Genomic DNA, 20,810 nt, shown 5'->3' with positions numbered 1-20,810 from the left:
TGAAGGTGGAGTCCTTTCAAAAATCAGCCTAAATCTTCTCGTCTGCGTAACTGATTTGCATTCACTAAATAATAACACGCAACGTGCCTTTTCCCGGGTGGTAAACATATTTAAACCTTTTAAAATCTTTAAAAAATGCAAAAATACATATAGAAATCAAATTATTCGGACTGCCCAACGAATGACGTTAAAAAGATTTGACAGTAGTTGAAGCCCACAAAACAAATTGTGCAACTCACAGCCTCCTTGACAAGCTACAATTGTTATTGTTGTCACTTAATACCGAGAATGTTATTTAATAGGTGCTTATTGTAGGAAAATTTTCAAAAAGGTGTCATTTACTAAAATTGGCTCTGTAAAAAAAATTTATGAATTTAAGACAATTTATACATTTTCGAAAAGGGGATTTAACAGGCTTTCATTTAAAATTAAAAAGTACAGGGTGTTACATTTAAAATTTTTGAGAAATCGGCCTTTGAAAATCATCAATTTTTTTCCTCCTATTTCAGGTAAATTTTGAAACTTGGCAACACTGTCAAAAAAAACTTCAAAAATATTGATGAAGTTCTGTGAAAACCGCACATTGTTGTCATTTTTTGTTCTCGACTTATAAGCAGTTAAAATGTGTCAGTTTATAAATGGACACCCTGTATAATAAAATCTAACATAAGATGAAATTAGAAGTATTCTGTCAAACAATTCAATAGTTGATGTTCTTTATATTTTTAAAAGATGATCTACTGAAATCGCATTGCTAGGCATAAGTGCCGAGGTATTGTTTAAAAACCCTGCCAACAATTTTAACCCCCTTATTATGGGAGGCATTTTTGTTTAAATTATAAATAGAGGTATAGTTCCTCCATCAATAATTTATTTTTCAGGTTTCTTTAGTCGTCAAAGATGCCGATAGCAGAGCCTTTTAGCGGCACCATTGACAAGTAACCCACAAAATAGAATCTTGGTGAAGGCAATTATAGTTATCCAATAAAATAAAACTTCTCTATGTCTTACCCTTAGTTTACATTTTAACTCGAAAAACTATTTTAATACCATTATGGTAAGGGCCATTAACGCTATCCCGCCTATCTCCATGCAGTAATACCAAAGAGTTTCAACTTATTGATGTACATTTGGGAGCATTTTCTTTCATACCATGTTCTTACAAAAAAAGTCCAATGGGCCAGGTCGGGTGACTGAGGAGGCCAATCATTTGTATCTCTTTATCATATTTAATGAGCTGAAAACCTTTTAAAGAATTACCTATATTTCTGTAAGGTGCTTCGTTTAATTTAAACATACCTTCATTCTCAATGTAGGCAGGTTTATTTTCTATAAAATTAGTACGATAATCCCCTTGTCTATGTTCGAAACAAATTACATTGATTCGAAAAACACACAATAAAACGAGAATTATAATTTTTAATATTTTTGAAGTAACTCTTAAAATATTTTATATAATTTCATGAATTTTTACCTATCCCTTCTTAGCATTTAGGATTTTTGGGAAAGTTTATGTTTATTAAAAAAAAAGAACTTAATGCATTGAAAACTTAAAAAAGACCAGTCTTCTAATGTGACTATTTTTGGTTAGTGGTGAGAATGCAATTTTGGGTTAAAAATATCTTCTTCATGTATACCTTTACAAAAAGGGCCTGTAGAAAATAGACTTATTAAAACTTTTCAATTTTTTTTTGCAAAATCTTTTCAAATCCAGGAGATTGCCTACATATTCCGATACCCTAAAGTAGAAAATTATTTACATAAAAATAAGAAATTGAACATTGAAAAGTAAATTGCTTATTAACGCAATTATAAAGTAATATTTCAGATGCTTCTAAAATATAAATATAAATTTTACGATTACATAATACCATAAGATGGTATCTCGGGAGGAGATGGCTTATATTTTATAATGATATCATCATCTCAGTAAAAAAAACAATAATCCTTAAAAAAATTATAGGTTTCTATGCCTTGCAAATCTGAGGATATTCATGAAAAAAAAATATATATATATATATCTATTGAGGTTCACTTAAGGCCAGAAACTTTTAAAAGAGTTTAAAAAATGTACTAACTTAGACTTAAAATGAAGTTGATTTTTTCTACTTATTTACCTTAAAGTGAACACTATGCTTAATATCTCTGAAAATATACAGTTATTAGTTACAGGAAAATCTACAATTAATGTTTTGAAAGTGTAAACAAGTATTAAATTACTATGAATTAAATAACAAAAAGAAAGAAAAATAAGGAAAACTTAAATTACTATAGTAACATCATGTATATATCAAAATTAAAGGAGATGTAAATTAACATTAGAATGAACAAAGAAAGGGATTCATGGGACAAGGGAAAAAAGGAAGAGAAAAGGAATTATGGTAACTGTTGGTTTGTCAGAGACAAAACTAGATCCTTTATGGAGTATACAAATATGTCACAGGTTGATGATACTGAATTAAAAATTCTGCACATTTGATATACGGGATCCTGAAACCTAATGTCACTTCTGGCGCGATCTAGTACTGATATTTGCTCTAGAAGCAAATCGTGGTAAATGAAATAGAATATCGTTCGTAGAGAGGAGGAGAATTTATTTGATTATTGACCAACTTTCATAAGAATGTTACAAAATGAATTGTTCTCCTCATGGCCGGAGATTGCAGATTAAATCTACCTAACATCAGATCATGATCATGTCCCCTAACAGGATATATTCCATCCTCACGAAACATAAGAAACTTTAAAACCCTTCTCTGAACACTCTCGATATAGCCAACATGGCATTCATAGAAAGGACACCACACCAAGGAACCGTATTCCAGTCTTGATCTAACTAAGGAAAAGTACAATAGTTTTATTGAGTTTGAGTTGTTAAAGAGTCGGCTATTTCGAATGACAAAACCCAGAAGTTTCAACGAGGAGGTCACTGTCTGTTCAATATGTGGCACAAACGTGAGCCTATCGTCGAATACAACCCCTAGATCTTTAATAGAAGTACTTCTACAAAGGATTTGATTGTCTATATTGTAATTAAACAAAACAGGATCCTTGGTTCGGTGAAAGGAGATCACACAGCATTTCGAGATGTTAAGACATAACTGATTTTGACTGCACCACCCCCTAATTAGGTCCAAGTTACTCTGTAAGAACAAGCAGTCCAAGATACTATTGATACACCAGAATATTTTTAGATCATCAGCATAAGCTAGTCTAAGGCAGGAAATCGATTCTATAAGATCATTAATATAAAAGATAAAAAGAAGTGGGCCGAGATTGGATCCCTGTGGGACTCCAGAAGTTGAAACAAAGGTATAAGATCTGCAACCTTCCACCTCAACAAACTGTAGACGGTCAATAAGGTATGACGAAAGCAACGAAATTAGCCTTTCTGAGAAGTTGAATTGCTTGTTCAATTTTGCCAGCAGAATGCTATGATTTATCTGATCGAAAGCCTTACTGAAATCAGTATACACCACATCAACCTGACTTTTTCTATCGAGGGCTGAAGAAATAAAATGAGTCACATTACAGAGGTTAGTGATGCACGACCTTTTAGGAATAAAACCGTGCTGATCTATAGAGAGTAGTGATTGAATTTGGGGAAGAATTCTGTTATAAACAATAGTTTTAAAAGTTTTGGGAAAATTGCAATGTATGGAGATAGGTCGGTAGTGGTCGATTCTGTTTATATCGTCTTTTTTGTGAATTGGTATTACTTTAGCACATTTCCAGACGCCTGGAAATTTGCCAGTTTTCAAAATAAGGTTAAAAATATGACATAAAGGCTGACAAAGGACAAACATGCAGTCTTTAGTCACAAAACTTGGAACACCATCTGGACCGGCTGTCAGCTTGTTTTTTAGCCTCCGACTAGCAGCAATAATTTCCTCAGTGGTAATTGATGGAAGAATGTCAACGAGGTCTGAGAAATTAGAAGAAGAATAGGTTTCTGCGAGGTTGATTGGATCTTTATGATAGACGGAAGTAAAGAGTGACCTTTCTTAGCTCTAACAAAAGACCAAAACGATGAGGGATCAGTGACAATGTTCTCCTCGGCTTGGGTCACAAATGAGTTGTAGGCCTCACGGGCTTGAGAATTTACTGTCTGACGAAGCCTGTTGTATCTGGAAAGATTAAATTCAGTTGGAGAGGATCTATAATCATGATATGCTTTTTCCTTCTTAAAGATATTAGAAATAATTTGTTTTGAAAACCATAATGGAAATCGCCGTCGTCTTCGTTGTTTTAAAGGTGCTGAAGCAGCAAAAGCTGAATCAAGTCTTTTGTAAAGTTCCTTGCAAGCGCTGTCAACGTCAGAAGACTGCAAGACGGACAACCAGTCTATTATTATAGTTATCATTAAGTTAATGAATCTATGGATAAGTAAATTAATTTTTTTTTATCAAGGGTATAATTTAAATAATTATATTTCTAGTTTATACTTCAAATAACATGTATACGATTTCAGTAATAATGAATGTGTTAAAACTATAAAAGAATCTAGCTTTCTAAACATTTCTTCCTGGTAATTTTGTTTATTAAAAAAATATTATTCGTACTGTAAAAACAGATTTTTATATTTTTTATACTATTATGTAAAAGGAAGATATAAACCTGACAAATAAAGTTAAGGAAAATATGTCTTACATGCAAATATACATAATATGAAGCGAAATATGGGGCTGGAACATACGTTTTGCAGTTCCATTTCATGTGACCATTAAAGTCATGAAAGGGCGGATATATTGCTGTTGTATGTCTTCCTTTATTATAACTTATATGTAAAAATACTAAAAATAAATATTCTTTATTCACCTAAATCATGCTATAACTTTTCAGGTTTATAAGTGACTTATTTTATTATATTAATTAATAAAATAATAGCATGTTAAATATATAAAAGCACTAAAAAAACTATGTACAATTCTTCCTATAGTATACACGTTATAGTTCTTTTTTTAATATGATCCTTCAACATCAGACTTTTGTTTAGATATAACCATCTTTGTCTACCTATCTTTTAATTAGCCGAGGTGTTTATGTGTCTAGTTTGTATGCACTGCATCATCAAAGGACATAAATGTTTTAATTCCTTTTTCGTTTCTACTTTTCTTGATATTTTCTTCTTTTTAAGAAGTAATTTTTAACATATTAATTGATGTTCAATTTCTCTCATTAGCTGTGGCTTTGGTTTTTTAAATTTAGATAGGCCTAGGATCTAAAAATCTCTCTTGACCCTGTGAATGGCCAACCATTTCCGATTAACTTCATTTTTTTTTAGTTCCCCTTTGATACTCCGACTCTATTGCTATGTAGTCTATTAACTTTTAAAATCCTAAATGTACCAAGAATCTTGCTTTACATTTTTATCTCATTTGCCATTATGGTTTACTGAGTAATCTTACTTTTTAACACTTTATCTCGTAATCTCTGTATAGCAGCCTAATAAATGGCTAATATGTCATTAACTTAAAAACACAGTTAATAATAAATACTATTATCCTCTCAGCAACAGCCCTTATTATACAACTTTTATTAAAACATGATTGTAGAGTCAATGTAGCATTTGAAACTTTAAAGAGCTTAATATTTTAGTTCGTTTTTGCTTTTCTTGATATTTTTTTATTCAAGAATTTCTGTTCCCAATAAAAAACTTATCTATGCTATATGAAATATGTCTTTTTCTTCTTGCAAGCTAGAGCGGTAATTAAATTAAGTCTTCTATTGATATTAGCATATAGGACACAATGGATTTTATAATATGTTTTCACCGAGAAAATTAAATGTTCTAAGTCGAGCGACTGAGGCACTCAAAAATTCTAAGATAGTGGTGCAAAATGGTGCAAAATTTATCGTTCAATCGTTCAAAAAAAGTTCAATTTTTGTAAAGGGGGGGGGGGGGGCTGAGAGAGACTTTTTAGAGCTATGTAGATCCTTACTGGTAGCGGTGCAAAATTCGAAAATAGTGGTACAAAATATTACAAAATTCAGAGAATAAAAGTAAGAGAATTATTTTTTTTCGTGTGGGGGGCTACCATAAAGTTAGCCCCCCCCCATAAAAATTTGTCATATCTTTTCACCTATAGCGGTGCAAAATTTAAAAATAATGGGGCAATGTAGTGTAAAATTAGTGCCAAATTCGAGTCTAGTTTTCATACAGTCATTGCTACTGGGGGGGGGGCTATCTTAACCGACCCAGCTGCAAACCGGACTTTTAAAGAATTACCTATATTTCTGTAGAGTTGCTTCGTTTAACTGAAACATAGCTTCCTCGATGTTTGCAGGATTATTGTTTATAGTATTAATAAAACAATCACATTGTCTATATTTGGAAAAAATTACATTTATTGGAAAAAAAACATCTTAAAAAGAAAATTATAGTATAAGACTTTCGACTTTGTCAGACTCAAAAATCAAATTCAGAGATTTGCAAACAACGGAAAGAGAGGAAGAAAGGTGAAACGTATTTTTTAAAGCTTTCTTTATTGGCAATTAACGACAAAAGTTAAAAACTGCATTGACTGTTAAACTTACAAACAAAAAAATCTTCAACTCTAACGGCTTTCAAGTTAAATAAGTTATGCTAGTGGTTTTTTTTTTTGATAACTTATTTGTGGGAAAAATGTAATATTTTTTTGAGTTTTTTCTGTTTAAAGTACTTTAGACAGAACAAAATCATTATTATCTGTGAATTTTATTTTCGTATGGTGTAGTTATATTTGTAAGTGGCCAGTTGGCGGTTTGCAATTTTGTAGTTACTCATGTAAAACATGTGCTCAGGAGCGATATAGGGTTATTTTGTTTACATTTACCGATTCTCTGTTGTCAAGTTTACAAACATTTATAAAAGAGGAAATTTTCACCTATATATTAACACATATAATAATGTTAATTTAAATTATTGGTTTTATATTTGGGATCAAAAATAAAAAGTAGAAATAGATATACCTTCTTCTAAGGGAAAAAAAGAAATCTTCAAAGCAAAAAAAATTATTAACATTCTTATTGCTAAAAGAGCTTCTAAAAACTTTAGAATGGCAACACCGCAAACAAAAGCTGATGTCATCTTCCAAAATATCATCTTGTCAAACGACTTTGTATTTACTTTTGGCATTTGTGAAGTTATGTATTTTTTCTTTAGTTTTTGGTTGAAAAAGGAAAAAGGTCTCATATGAGTGTGTTGTACTTGTACCCGTGTAACTTGTACCCGTTTGTGCCGTACCATCAGAAAAAAGGCGATTGAAGCCAATGTTTTTACAAGTAAATACCGATACTGTCATATCATCACAGAAGAACCGTCATTATAAACATAGAATAGGGGATCATAGAAATAAGGCAATGCTAATTCTAGTCTTTCAATATTCTAAGGAAGCAAATTAAGCCATTAGGTTGCTTCTTGAAGGTACGGGACAGATCAATGTAGCTCGTCGATTTGATATCAATTATAAATGGGTAGTATTTAATCGAACATCAGTTTTTATACTTTTTAGCACGTTTAAAAACTGGGTGGAGCAACAAAAATACTTATTGAGCATCTAATCTTTAGCATCTAATAAAGTTAATATTGTCAACTGTTTTATACTACTCTGGATAGCTATTTAAATAATAAAGCTTATAAAACTGTTTGAACTTCATACTTTATAATATGACAAAAGTTAGTGAGCATAAAATAAAAATAGGCATCACAAATATACTTTATTGTCTTCTATTTATAAAACAAAAAGAACAAAAAATGCCATTTTTAAAACAGTATTTGAACCACAAAACAAAAAAGAGTGAACATTAAACAAATTATTAATAAGACTTAAATTAAATTAACAATAAATTAAAAACATCACTGAATTACCAAAGCAGGTTTGGATTTTGATGGACGTCCACGCTTTCTTTTTTGTGCAATATGGATATTTTTTGCCTCTACAGGCGGAACTGTATATTTTAATCTAACCGCTAGGCCCAAAAGATGTTTGCACATATACATCTTAAAAAACTGTGGACAATTGCAGCTACCATTCATCCAAATCATCTTTTTCTTTGGGAATTGTTACTCTCCAAGTGGAAAAAAAAATCTTTGGATCCATCAAAAGTTTTCTCATCCAAGGTTTTTTAGCCTGAACATCCAATACTTGACCTCCTGATACTATATAGACATTGTTATTCGTGTCAGCATCTAACACCTTTATTTTTTTGTCTAGTTTTGCTCATTCATATGGTTTTGCAGGACCATCTCCGATGCGATAATCAGAAAACGAGACAAAGGAAATCTTTCGCGTAATGTATTGCTATCTTTTATGGTTCTATTAAACGATTCCAGTGCGTTGTTTGTGGCTGGTGATCCTGGGGCAGCACCTAGGTACCAATTGCGATTTTGAGTTAACCACTCTTCTTTGAAGTATTTAATAAAATTAGTTTGGGTTTTCCATTTCCTCATAAAAAGCTTGTTCAACCCTGGTTTGCATTTTTGTTTTTGCATGTGCCCAACACATTCTCACAATGGGTTCAGGACCAAAGACTTCTGTAAAAGCATTTTGGATGCTCTTTGCGGCATCACAAACTAATACCGACGGTTGTAAAGAATGTCCGTATACAAACAAAACCTGTTCTTTTAAACTATTAAATAACATGGTAAAATCTTCATGATGCTCGTTTGTCGAAATTCCTAGACATATAGGATGAAATTTTATATGTTCATCTGTAGTTCCTACAACTAATACCGGGAACCCTTGCCAAATCAACTTGTATGTCGCATCAGCATGGATAATATTTGCATGACGTTCTGCTAACCCCAGTAAATGTTTTGTAGACAATGCAAAGCGAAAGGACATTGGTTCATCCTCGAATATATAATAAGAAAGTACAAACACTTGGTGTATGTCCTCGAGAACTGCTGTATGATTTAATATCCATCGCTCCAGTTCTCCTAGACTTATAGTTGAGGAACCGTATTTAACACGTCTATGACTTGATAGATAATTGTTCATATGTTTCATTGATGGTAATTTTACTCCCTCCATCTTACTAAGACTTTTTAAAATAGCTTTAGGCTTCAAATGTAAATCAAAAAGTTTGTTTATTTCTGTCTTAGCTTCCTGACTTATTCCGTAATCAGAACGAATTCCAATCGACTCGTGGTTATAAAACCTTTTCTTTCCTTCTTCAGTCATATATGTTATTAAAATAGACCAAGTATTTTCTGCACGAACAACTTCCTCCGCTTCTTTAACACATGCAAATTTTCCTATAAAGAGCCACTGCTTACTCTCGCCACGCTTTTTTTTGTTTCTAATTCTTCAATCTCCGAATCACTGTCCGAACGATATGAAGGAATTTCTATTTCATTCTCCATTTGAATATTGTCATCAGAACTATTCCCGGATAAAACAGTATTCCATAATTCCAGAGTTCCATGATTATATATTTAATGTTTAAAACGAATAAAACGGTGCATAAAACAACTGTTTATACTACTGAAATATTATATACACCATAACCAATAAACGTATATGGGAATCCCAAACGCAGTTAACTGTCACTCCAGTATAAACGTTGCCGGATTTTTTTGTAATTTATTAACGAAAGCTGTTGCCGAATGCAAAATAAAAACTTTTAAGAAAAAAAATTGATGATTATATAATATTTTAGTTGAAATGATGTTTAGTTGGTATTTTCGTAAACTGGTTTTGAAAATTAGAAGCTCATTTAGATTTTTTTGTAAGCTTTGTGTATTTTTTGGTGCCTGCTTTTGTTGGCAGATTAAAAATATAATGATGCCTTTAGTTTGTTCACCGATAAATTTATTTGTTATACAGAAATATAAAAGTTGCTATGTTAGTTAAAATAGTTACCGCATCTTGTTGTACATCCATAATATTTGATGCTCATTTAAAAATTTCCCATTATAAATCGATACTTAGAGAGGGTAGACTAAAGTTAACAAATACTATGGAGGACTGATTATTACCGAAGATTAGTTAAAGTAATAAATTTTGAATCATACAAAAAATTGCTCATTGCTCGGCCAGTTCGCTACTAGCCGATTTGTATTATTCCCTGAACTGTCTTAAATTTATGAAATGAAGCGGGTTTACATTGTATGCAAGACATGCCTTGTCGGCTTTACTGAAAAAAAATAACACTTGGAAAAGAAAGCATATTATTTATTTTGGTATAATAAAATTAATTTAAATAATAAATAGCATACTGTGATGTTCAGCGATAAAAGCTGCATTTGTCTTTGTCCTGACAGACTTACAGTTCATATATGAAGATCAAAAAATTTAAGATATAATAGTAATAATAGCCATTGGAGATGGAATTATTGGTTTCGTTTTTTAAAGGGATAAAAGTTAATATACTACTATTTTTTCGAGAACTATTATCTTTTTAAGAACATTTATAATTTCCTTAAAATCTTTAGGCCAGTTATATGTTTTGTTTATTATGTTTTTTAGATTATTAGACTTCTGAACAAATATGAAACACTTCTCATAGATATACTTACTTTACAAATAGTGAGATAAAAGCCATCATTTCATCAACAGATGCTTGTACTACTTTAAACCTTACAAGTAAATAAAAAAGATGAACAAATGGAGACAATTTTTATGGAAAAGTCATTTCTAATTAAACCAAATTTTGTAGATGAAATAATCAATAATTCAATACTTTAATTGTATTAAAATTATGTATGTAAATAATAACTGTTAGGAAAGCACTAAACGGAAAAGAAATGGTAAAATAAATATACTCATATCGAAACCAAAGAAAAAAAAGAACACCTTTACTCATTATTTGGCTCTACTTTAACTTAAATAATGTTCTCGGCAAATACTATAAAATTTTAAAATACATAATAAAATATAAACTTAATAATTCCAAGATCTTAGTTTTGTAACATAATTTTCTTGTACGGCAGCCTAACAAGAAGAGTATACAGAACAGGTAAAATGATGCCAAATTAAAACAGCTCTGAGAACAAATGTAATAGTTTTGCATATTAAAGAAGCATACATTACGAACGCTGCTTTAATGATCTTTTGTTTAGACTAAATGGATGCAGAAAACGTTGTCGCATATTAACGAAGAATCTCTTGTGACTTTGTATATCTTTTGTTTCAATTTCTCTACAAGAGTATTATATTTTATCCTATATAAAGTTACGTTTATAATTATATACGAAGTCTCCAGATACAACTTTAAGGCCTTTTTTTATTAATTTAAATTTTAAATTTACAAGGTTACATCTAATATATTAAAAATTATGTGAAAAATACTCGACACAGTTTTTGCATAGTAACTAAGCTACTTTTAATAAATCTTAAAATTGATTATAAAAATGATAATTGCAGGCCATCAGATATATATACAAAAATTTTATACGCGGAAATGAAATTGAAAACTTTTGCGAGCATCAGATAATACTGGTGCACTAGCATGAGTTTCATACGATTCACCCGTATCACCACTGGTACTCAACATCTACACGTCCTAATTACCCATTATGCTGTTCAAGCAGATTTATCGGTTTGCCGACGAGACAGCCATCATCGGCATCGACTAGCTGTGCTAACAAAATCGGCTACATGGAAAGGTTGGCTATGGCTGCGCCCACAATGCTAATAACATGGAGAGTACTAATAGAGATTAAGGGCCATACACAAATCCACGAAAGACTCAAGCAATCACGTTTTTAAAGAGGCGCAAGAAATCTTTACGCAAAGTGGAAACATGTGAATCCCCCTTGAGCGACACATGTCAACTATCAGCTCAAGATTTACAAAGTATATGTAAGGCCATAGAGTAATTAAAAGTATAGGGTTCAATCCCATAGTAACAAGTAGGCACCATCTTTACCCTAAACTCGATTGCAGCATCACGGATGCGGTCTAACCGAACTAAAATAATTGACATTTGTCACAGTCGGTAAAATAGTCTACTGTAATACCGATCCGTCATAGAAATGAAGGGCGTGCTATTCAAAATTTTAGAATGGCGCGAAATTTAAAATTAATTACCCATTAAATCAATTTTTAACAGCGTAAAGGCTGTGAATCTCGATCACAAGCTCTAAAAAATTATGAAATAGTGCAAGTGTATTAATTTAATTTTTAAATGATAATGTATGTAATTTAAGTTTATTTTTTACATTTTTTAATTGAATTCGTTAGTGTTTTTAACATTAAATTCATCAAATTTGCTTTTAAGCTGTTTAAGTTAATGCACTTAGGCCCTTCAAAAAAATAAATTGTTAATAATGCACTTTTTCATTGATTTTAGAGAATGTGAAAGAGATTTTACAGCCCAATACGCTATCAAAAAAAGATTAATGGGTCAATTATATTCAAGTATAATATATTAAGTCCTATTTTGAGAATTAAATGCTCGATACTAACAACGTTAATTTCACGGTTATCAACAAATTAACAAGGGTAAGGGTAGAATTAAAGTCAATTGTAAAGTAAGTTAATAATTTATTGTCTTAAAAGGGATCCTGATACAATTTGTTTTTGTGCTGCTTTAGCGCAACACTGTCCATGGTATGTATTTTGCTTTTTCTACATTTTGAGGATATGATACAAAAATTACAATTTATCAAATTTAGAAATTAATTATTTATAGACATAAGAACTATATTTCTCAAAATATATGCCCTAAAAGTTTTACGTTTACTACCTACTTTTTTGTACAGAGGGTACCCAAAAATGTTAGGGGAGTGGTAATATATAAAAACTAACCCTATAATTAAAATATTCTTTATGAAGAGTATGATATTAAAAATTAGTTGACACAGATGTATACTCTAAATTCTAGATATCATCGGTTCTTTTTCTTAAAAATTCAAGGAGAATCCCTGGATATTACTCCCATCTTATCGAGGTGAGGTATCTCCTTGAGAATGGAAGTTGGCAGTAACTTGTGTTTAAGTATATAAATTTAAATAAAATTTACTTTATTAATATTCTGAGTAGCTGTTACGGAACAGAAATAACAATAGTTTAAAAAAATATGATTTGGTAGACAATTTAATCCCATGTTTTGTGCGACTTATATTAAATATAGTTTTTCGTAAAGGAATAGTACAGTGTAATTCATTCTGTAATAAATGCAAAAACTTTCATGTTTGCCCTAGCTTCGGCATTACTACAAATGTACATGTGGCGCCATCTGAAAGGCATGCTTTAAAACATGAATTAAGGTATCTGGAGCCAAAAAGGTACTATTAAGGAAGCTGATCTATTGAGGTTTTATTGCAGTATTTATGACCTATCATTCGCCTAATAAAATTTCCGAAAATAATTTCAATTTTTTCATTACATAATTGAATTATAGTCATACAGATTAATTTAGCAAATTTATTTGTCAGTATATTTTCATACGAATCAAAGTATTGTAAATAAACTACGAATTGCGTTTAAAAAAGCTTATTAAAATTGTTTTTCTCTAATATCCAAGAAATAATAGAAAAATCATCATGAACAGTCGGATCCGTTTTGACTTCTATTTTGCACTTGTCAAATGATAATTTATGTAAAATGTATCAGTGACACTGTGAATTCATGTGAAGTCCACTTAGTTGGCAAATATATGGATTAGGCAGTTCTTATGTATAGCAAATCTAAAAAGAATAAGAAGGGTGACCTAATATTACTAAAAAGAACCACCGATTTATATTAATACATTATTAATAATTGTTAACAAAATAAAATGTTTATAATTTCTTTTTTCATTCATTCACTTTATCATTGAAATATTAAGTATTTGTACTCGTAAAGATATAAGCCATGTGGCGTATACTGATTATATCGGATTTACTTTAATCCATAATTTATTATACAAACTACATGGTTATATAGTCCTATTGTTGCAACATTTGGTGTAAGATTCAAATTATGAGACAATTTACTATTAACCAAAACTCTTTATTTAACTCTCGACACGTTTTTCGATGATGTTAGCATCTTCAGAAGAAGATTAAAACTAACTAAGAAGATTAATTCAAGAAGAGTTTGAGGTAGTAGTAAAACTATCATATTACATGTTAATATTACAAGTTAATATGATAAATACAAAATTAAAATGTTTTGTCTGAATATTTTCATAAGGTATCACTAAAATTGTGTTAATTTGGATACTGCAATTAATTATTTTTGTCACTATTATTCAAAAAGCCTTGCGTATACCTTTTATATTGTTGCATCAGGTGGCATCGAATTCGCTAAAGTAAATAACGAGAAAAACATTATCTTTTATAGAAAGTAGAAGTTCTATTAAAGCTGACTTTTGTCCTTAAAAATACTAGTTGTAGGAACTATACCTACAAGTTCTAATATTTACTGCCAATAATTTACTTAAATTAGTAGAAATAATAATATAGTCATAAACAAAATAGATATGGCGGGTGTTTTGACTTTTTTCTTTAAATCTTAAATGAAAATAAGAGGCAAATGGCACACCGTTTTAAAGGAGTTAAATTATCTTTTTAGTGTATCCTACTTTGTTGCTTTTTATCTAGAAGTTTTTGAATAATCGCGTTTAAAACTTGCAGAAACAATTAAACTTGCCTATATTAAGATTTTGGTTTTTAGATTAGTGCTCCCACCAAAACTACTGCACTGTGTCTAGAAATAGCTTGCTTTTTCAACCAAAACAGGAATACAATCGTCAATTTTCTTATTGAGCTATTCAGTGATAACTTTTAATAAGTGCATAAAGTGTGAAAATGGTTTATTTTCTTTAAGAAATAACTGAAATTTTTAATAAAGGAAATCGAAATCGTGAAGTACTTAATACTGATAGTCACAGATATGTGATTTATTGGCAATGTTCTCGTAAAGTGTTTCGATGAGTGATAGAAAAAAACTTACAAGTATTGAATGAAGCAGCTCAGTTTTTTGAGATTATTTGCTGCAGAGCTTATCAGCTCCTTGTGAACAGTGGCAGACTAGATAGGAATATCACACGAGACAATAAGAAAGGAAATAAAAATGCATAAACTCCATCAATACAAACTGCCGATACTTCAAGAACTCTATGACGACGATTTTGATAAAAAACATCAAGTCAACGCTATCTCTAATATTATGCCAAATTGTGCTTGTGGGTGCCCCACTTTATTATTTTATCCTGGTCCGACAGTGGTTGAACGAAAGATTCCTGGATTAATAGATTGGCAGAAGGAGACCAATAGAATTGCATCCATGATCATCAGATTTAACACTCAGACTTATTTTTTATTTTTTAAATTTATTTTATAAGCACTTCTTCCTTTTTTAAAATTTTTCCAAAATCTTTAAATTAAAATTTTTTAAATTTATCCAAAATTAATTTTGTTCAAAATATAACTTGCTGATATTGATCATCTTAAAAGACTAAATGCAGCAGAATACCAGTCAATTCCCAGTGAAGTTTTCCAAAATATTAGGGAGGACTTCGAAAAAGACTTTGTTATTATTTAGAGAAAAATTGACAACAATTTAGCAACTTTTGACTTTGAAACCAAAATATCTATGCAGGGAAATTTAATTGTTTCTACAACTTTGAATGAAATGAGAATATTCAAAACCTCTGCATAAAAAGCAATAAAGTAGGATACGACTGAGAAGAAATTGAACGCCCTTTTAAAATGATGTAGTATTTGATCTGATTTAACTCCTAGAAAGTTGAAACAACAATGCTAAAAATATTCATTTAAAGTGCCCTTCTTAAAAAAAAAATGAAAAATTGAAAGTGCCTTTGCAATTTTTATAGTTTTAACTGCCATCTACGTTTATGTATTATTTTTAAGTTAGTTTTTTATAGTTTACATATTTTTAGTATAAAAGGAGCCTTATAATAATCAATAAAACAAGGTCATCAGATACAATATAGAAGTATATTTTATCACATATTTTATTACTTCTTACCTTCTATGCTACTAAAAACTAACATATATTTACGCTTTTCTATGCTGATAATACTCACTTCCAAATTACACACCGTCCTAGCTCACAAGACCTACATATAAGATCGCACTATTCTTCTTTCCCAGAGTCCCCGCCACTACGTGGTCACCGATACCTACCCAGATCGTAGCCAAAGATCAGCCGAAGAGGTCTACTCCTACTCATACACCTCCAACTCTGATTCCTCCAACCGCTACGGCGATTCCTACTCGCGTCCCCAAGTGCGTCAATCAAGCACTAGCGAATCTGTAACTCGCAGATCGACTGGAGGTCCTGGAGGGTACAATTACACCTCCGAAAGGACCTCCCGTAGCCGCGGGGACGGACCTGGAGGTTATCACTCGAGCTACAGCTCCACCAGTACCGGCACTTTACCTGGCGGTACTTCTTATAGGCATTGGTCCTACCGTGTTTAATTTTTTTTTCAATATTGTCAGCGTTTCCCCAGCTTTTATTAGACAGTATTTAAACAAAAACTAGAAATATTATAAAACTGGTGGTACCTTAATTTAAAAATTTATCTAAGAAAAAGAGGATTTTTTCTACTTAAATTTTATGACAATGTTTGATTAGTGTGTAACTATTCAGTTTTGCAACAAATATATTGGACATCTTAACCTTTATTGTCTCGTCTAAAATACCTAGTAATAAGTATAATCCTATTTTTCTGTAAAATATGATTTCTAAATTTTACTGGAGAAGAAGTACTGTCCAAAAAAAATTATATAAACCTCTATTTTTATATGTTAGCTTTACCTTCCCTGTGATTTGTGTCTACTGCAAATAAACGAAAGTTTTAACAAAGTACAGAACTTTTATTTTCCCCCATAAATCTTTTTTAGTGCGGCCTCCTTGCTACCTTTCATCTTCTTTCCTTTCTACTAACTTGTGTGCTTTTGTGTTTGTTTTTTTTGTTCAATTTTGTTTTAAAGTGTTACTTTTTAATATTTTGCAAACACAATATTATTGGCACCCAATCCAATTTTTGATATTTGCGATATGTATATAGCATATCGTAATGTTTTTTTTATCAAAATAACTAACTTTTCCTTTCTCTTTTTTTCCTGTGGTGTCCTTCCATGCAGTTCGAGCCTTCCCGTCAAGTGAGGATTCTTCCAGGTTTGGGAAAGGTAAGTCTTAATTAATTAATTTTTATTTTATGATGTTTTCCAAAATCGATTATAAATATTTAAAAGATTGCTCTTAGTTTATCCATAAAGGAAATTTTAATAGAAATGTTTTTAGCTTCTTAAGCCTTTTTTATATTACGTCAAGCGTCATAGCGCCACAAAAAGGTATTTTAGGTAAAAAAAAAATTATAATTTATCAATGCTAAATTAAACTTATTTATTCGAAATATTTATTTTTCATTTAAAAAACAAATACATTCGAAACAACCAAATATATCAAAAGCAACATTATTTTAAAACAATATTCTCATTGTGAAAAATATTTTCCGCATAACAGCGATAACATTGGAGCTAAATAATGAATAGAATTGTATTTCGATTAATTTAAAATAAATGGACTGTTTGGATGTGTAGTAAGTAACGTCATATTTTTGATTTCCTTATAAAATAGTTCTGTGGTAGGATGTATTTTGTTTTCTCTTCTAGATTATTTTTAAAACATAATTCTTGGTTATTTTAAAATTCAAATTAGAATTATAGACTTCTCCACATTTCTAAGCAATGATGTTATTATAGATCTATATTTATATAAGTAATCTTTGGCTTAAAGATTTTCTAAAGGAGAAATTCAAAAGGAGAGATTCTATAAAGGATATATAACATATTAATAGTTTTCACATAACATATTAACATATTACTAGTTTCTATTTGATAAACACTTTACATGTTCTGCCCACTGCAAGTTTTGCTCAATTTTAAAACCAAATATTTCATTTGTAGCATAACTAATCTTGAGGTCAGGGTTTACTTGACTAACCAACCTTAAAGATGGTCTTAGTTTTAGTCATAAAAATTAAACCTATTTTTACTATATTTGCTACGTTATAGTTTGTTTAAATCTTATCATTGCTTGACAATATACGTGTCATTTACTGCCATTTATCTGACTCCATCCTATGCATTTCCCAAGAAAGTCATATGTGTGTCACCAAAACTTAATATTAATATTAAATTTATATAAGTTATAAATTGTTTTTAGTGGGATACTAATTTTAATATCTAGTGGGATAGTCCCATATAGATACAGTAATTTAATATTGAGTGGGTAGTCTCTGTCACTTCAATAACTCGCAAAAACCTTAAGCGCTGGATCCCTGACTCTATATTGTCTTAAAATAAACAGTCATGACGAAAGTGTTATAGACCTTTAAGAGGTTGAGCGATATAGCAGAGCACTTTAAGTATAGTAAAAAGTTTAAGTAAATATATACAGTGCATCCCAAAAGTTATGTCTAAATGCATTTAAAATTCAGGGGTGTGTTCGAAAAAAAAAACGCTCGGACCCGTCGATTTTTAATTCAAGTTGCGTATTTTTGTACGTGAAGTTTGTATATACAGGGTGGCTCAAAAATAAATTACGACTATCAACTTAATTTTTTCAAATGAAAGCACCTTTTTTTATTTTATCTTTGAATTTCGCCTGGAATTCTATGTATGTTTCATGCATCATGTCCTGTACCTAAAGTTATCGAAAAAAAGACGATTCATGTAACAAAAATTAAGTTAAATGTTCAAAATAGTTGCCGTTCACGGCTTGACAATATCCAAGGCGATCAATAAAGTTTCGTTGCACATTTCCGGAGTTATGGCGTGCACTTCTCTGCGAATTCTCTCTTTCAAGTCGTCTATATTATTTAGCCTATTAAAAAATACCTTTGACTTGAGGTATCCCCACAAAAAAAGAGTCCATTGGTGTTAGGTCAGGCGACCTAGCAGGCCATTCGATGGGTCCTCTCCTTCCTATCCACCGATTGGGAAAGGTGTCATCCAAAAATGTACACACAATGGCAGCATAGTGCGGAGGAGCGCCATCTTGCTGGAAAATTAATTCTTCGTCAGGATGGTCTGGGTCCAATGGATTTGGAAATAAAGCTAGTAATGCTGAAACTAATTCAAATTGGAGAAAATCGAGATACACTTGTCCCGTTAAAGTCTGTTCAAAGAAAAAGGGACCTATTACTCTTCTGCGCACTATTCCACACCACACATTTAGTTTTTGAGGGTACTGGCTGTTTACTTCCATCATCTAATGCGGATTTTCTGTTGTCCAATATCGACAATTTTGTCTGTTCACACTACCATTTAAACAGAACGTGGCTTCATCGGAAAAAATAATATTTGTTACTAAATTATTATTTAGATTGCACATGTTTTGTAAGCGTTCACGAAACTCGTTTCGCCTATCGAAATCGTCATCAAATAACTCTTGCACAGGAATAACTTTGTAGGGGTGATATTTGTGCTTTTTAACTATTCGATGAACTATAGATTTCGCCATGTGTAAATTTGCCCCAATCTGCGATAGATGAGTGCATGGATTTTCTTCCAAAGAAAGCAACATGTCAAGTTGTTTATTTTCATCTCGAACAGGACGACCAGATTTCGGCAGATCTTTAACATGACCGAAATCTCCAAATTTAGCCTCTATTCTACTCACCACCTTTTGACATATCGGAGGACGATCAGGATGGATTTTATTGAATAATTGAGCAGCTTCTCTTTGAGTACGTGTTCTATCACCAAACCCAACCATGCACAGAATTTCTATTTTTTCTCGTTCCGTTAACTTTACCATTGTGAAAACCGCAACTTTGCTCGTACACTTCACACTTAACAATATCTGTTTGGCGTACAACTGTCATACAGTTTCTATAAAAATACGTGAATCTTCCTTTATAAATCATTAAATATTATTACCTGCATTATCGTGTTATGCAACCCACTCTGCATATAATACCGTTGCTGCCATCTATTGGCGAGGTGTGCCATTATTTTCGTGAAATAAGAGTTTATTAAGGAGTGCCCAGACCCTGACGGTCACCAGCCAACAATAAAAAAACACGAATGAATGTAATTTTACTCTGTATAAAAATTCTCAGAGATAAGGTGACTCGTAAGGTGAACTTCAATAATAAGGTTTGGTCGTCTTTTTTTCGATAACTGTTGACTTTAGGTATAGGACATGATGCATGAAACATACATAGAATTCCACCCGAAATTCAAAGATGAAATAAAAAAAAGGTGCTTTCTTTAGAAAAAATTAAGTTGATGGTCGTAATTTATTTTTGAGCAACCCTGTATATACAAACTTTACGTACAAAAATGCGCAACTTGAAATAAAAATCGACGGGTCCGAGCGTTTTTTTTTTTCGAACACACCCCTGAATTTTAAATGAATTTAGACATAACTTTTGGGATGCACTGTATAACGCCTTAAAATTATTTAATAAAAAGGTGGTTAACTGCATATACTGCTCTCTCCAGCAGAATGTGGAAAATGTGGTGTTTTATAATTTCATTTTATTTATAAATAGTAGAAACAAAATAAGACCCAAAACTGAATCTTGGGACACCCCACATTCTATCGGCTTAGAGAAATCGCAGAAAATTCTTGCTATAAAATGATCGTTATTTATACTCTATTGAAAAGGGAAAACATAGCATCGTTGGCGTGTTTATTACTCAAGAATCCAAATTGATAAAGAGTATTTTATATTTAAATAGAAATAATAGACGCCTTTTTTTAACAAATCGTGCAATCATCTTGGATAACGTAGGAAGGAGTGCAATTGAACGATAATTCTAAATTGATTATTCAATTAAACCTATTGGCCTGTAATTCGCTATAAGCACTTTTAATCCTGATTTATCACACTAATATTAAAGATTAATGGAACCG

General features: G+C 31.2%; 1 protein-coding gene across 7 annotated transcripts in view; it reads left to right on the top strand.

Annotated features, from left to right (window-relative positions):
- LOC126735053 (uncharacterized protein CG45076-like) overlaps positions 1–20,810 on the top strand; it is a 374,536-nt gene that overhangs the window by 25,613 nt on the left and 328,113 nt on the right. For all 7 annotated transcript variants that reach the window (XM_050438947.1, XM_050438938.1, XM_050438937.1 and 4 more), the window contains exon 2: positions 17,027–17,071. In XM_050438947.1, coding sequence (XP_050294904.1) covers positions 17,027–17,071 — 45 coding nt within the window. The remainder of the gene's footprint in view (positions 1–17,026; positions 17,072–20,810) is intronic.

Source organism: Anthonomus grandis, chromosome 4 (assembly GCF_022605725.1).
Source record: "Anthonomus grandis grandis chromosome 4, icAntGran1.3, whole genome shotgun sequence".
Classification (NCBI taxonomy): Eukaryota; Metazoa; Arthropoda; class Insecta; order Coleoptera; family Curculionidae; genus Anthonomus; species Anthonomus grandis.
This window is presented reverse-complemented; position numbering and strand designations above follow the sequence as displayed.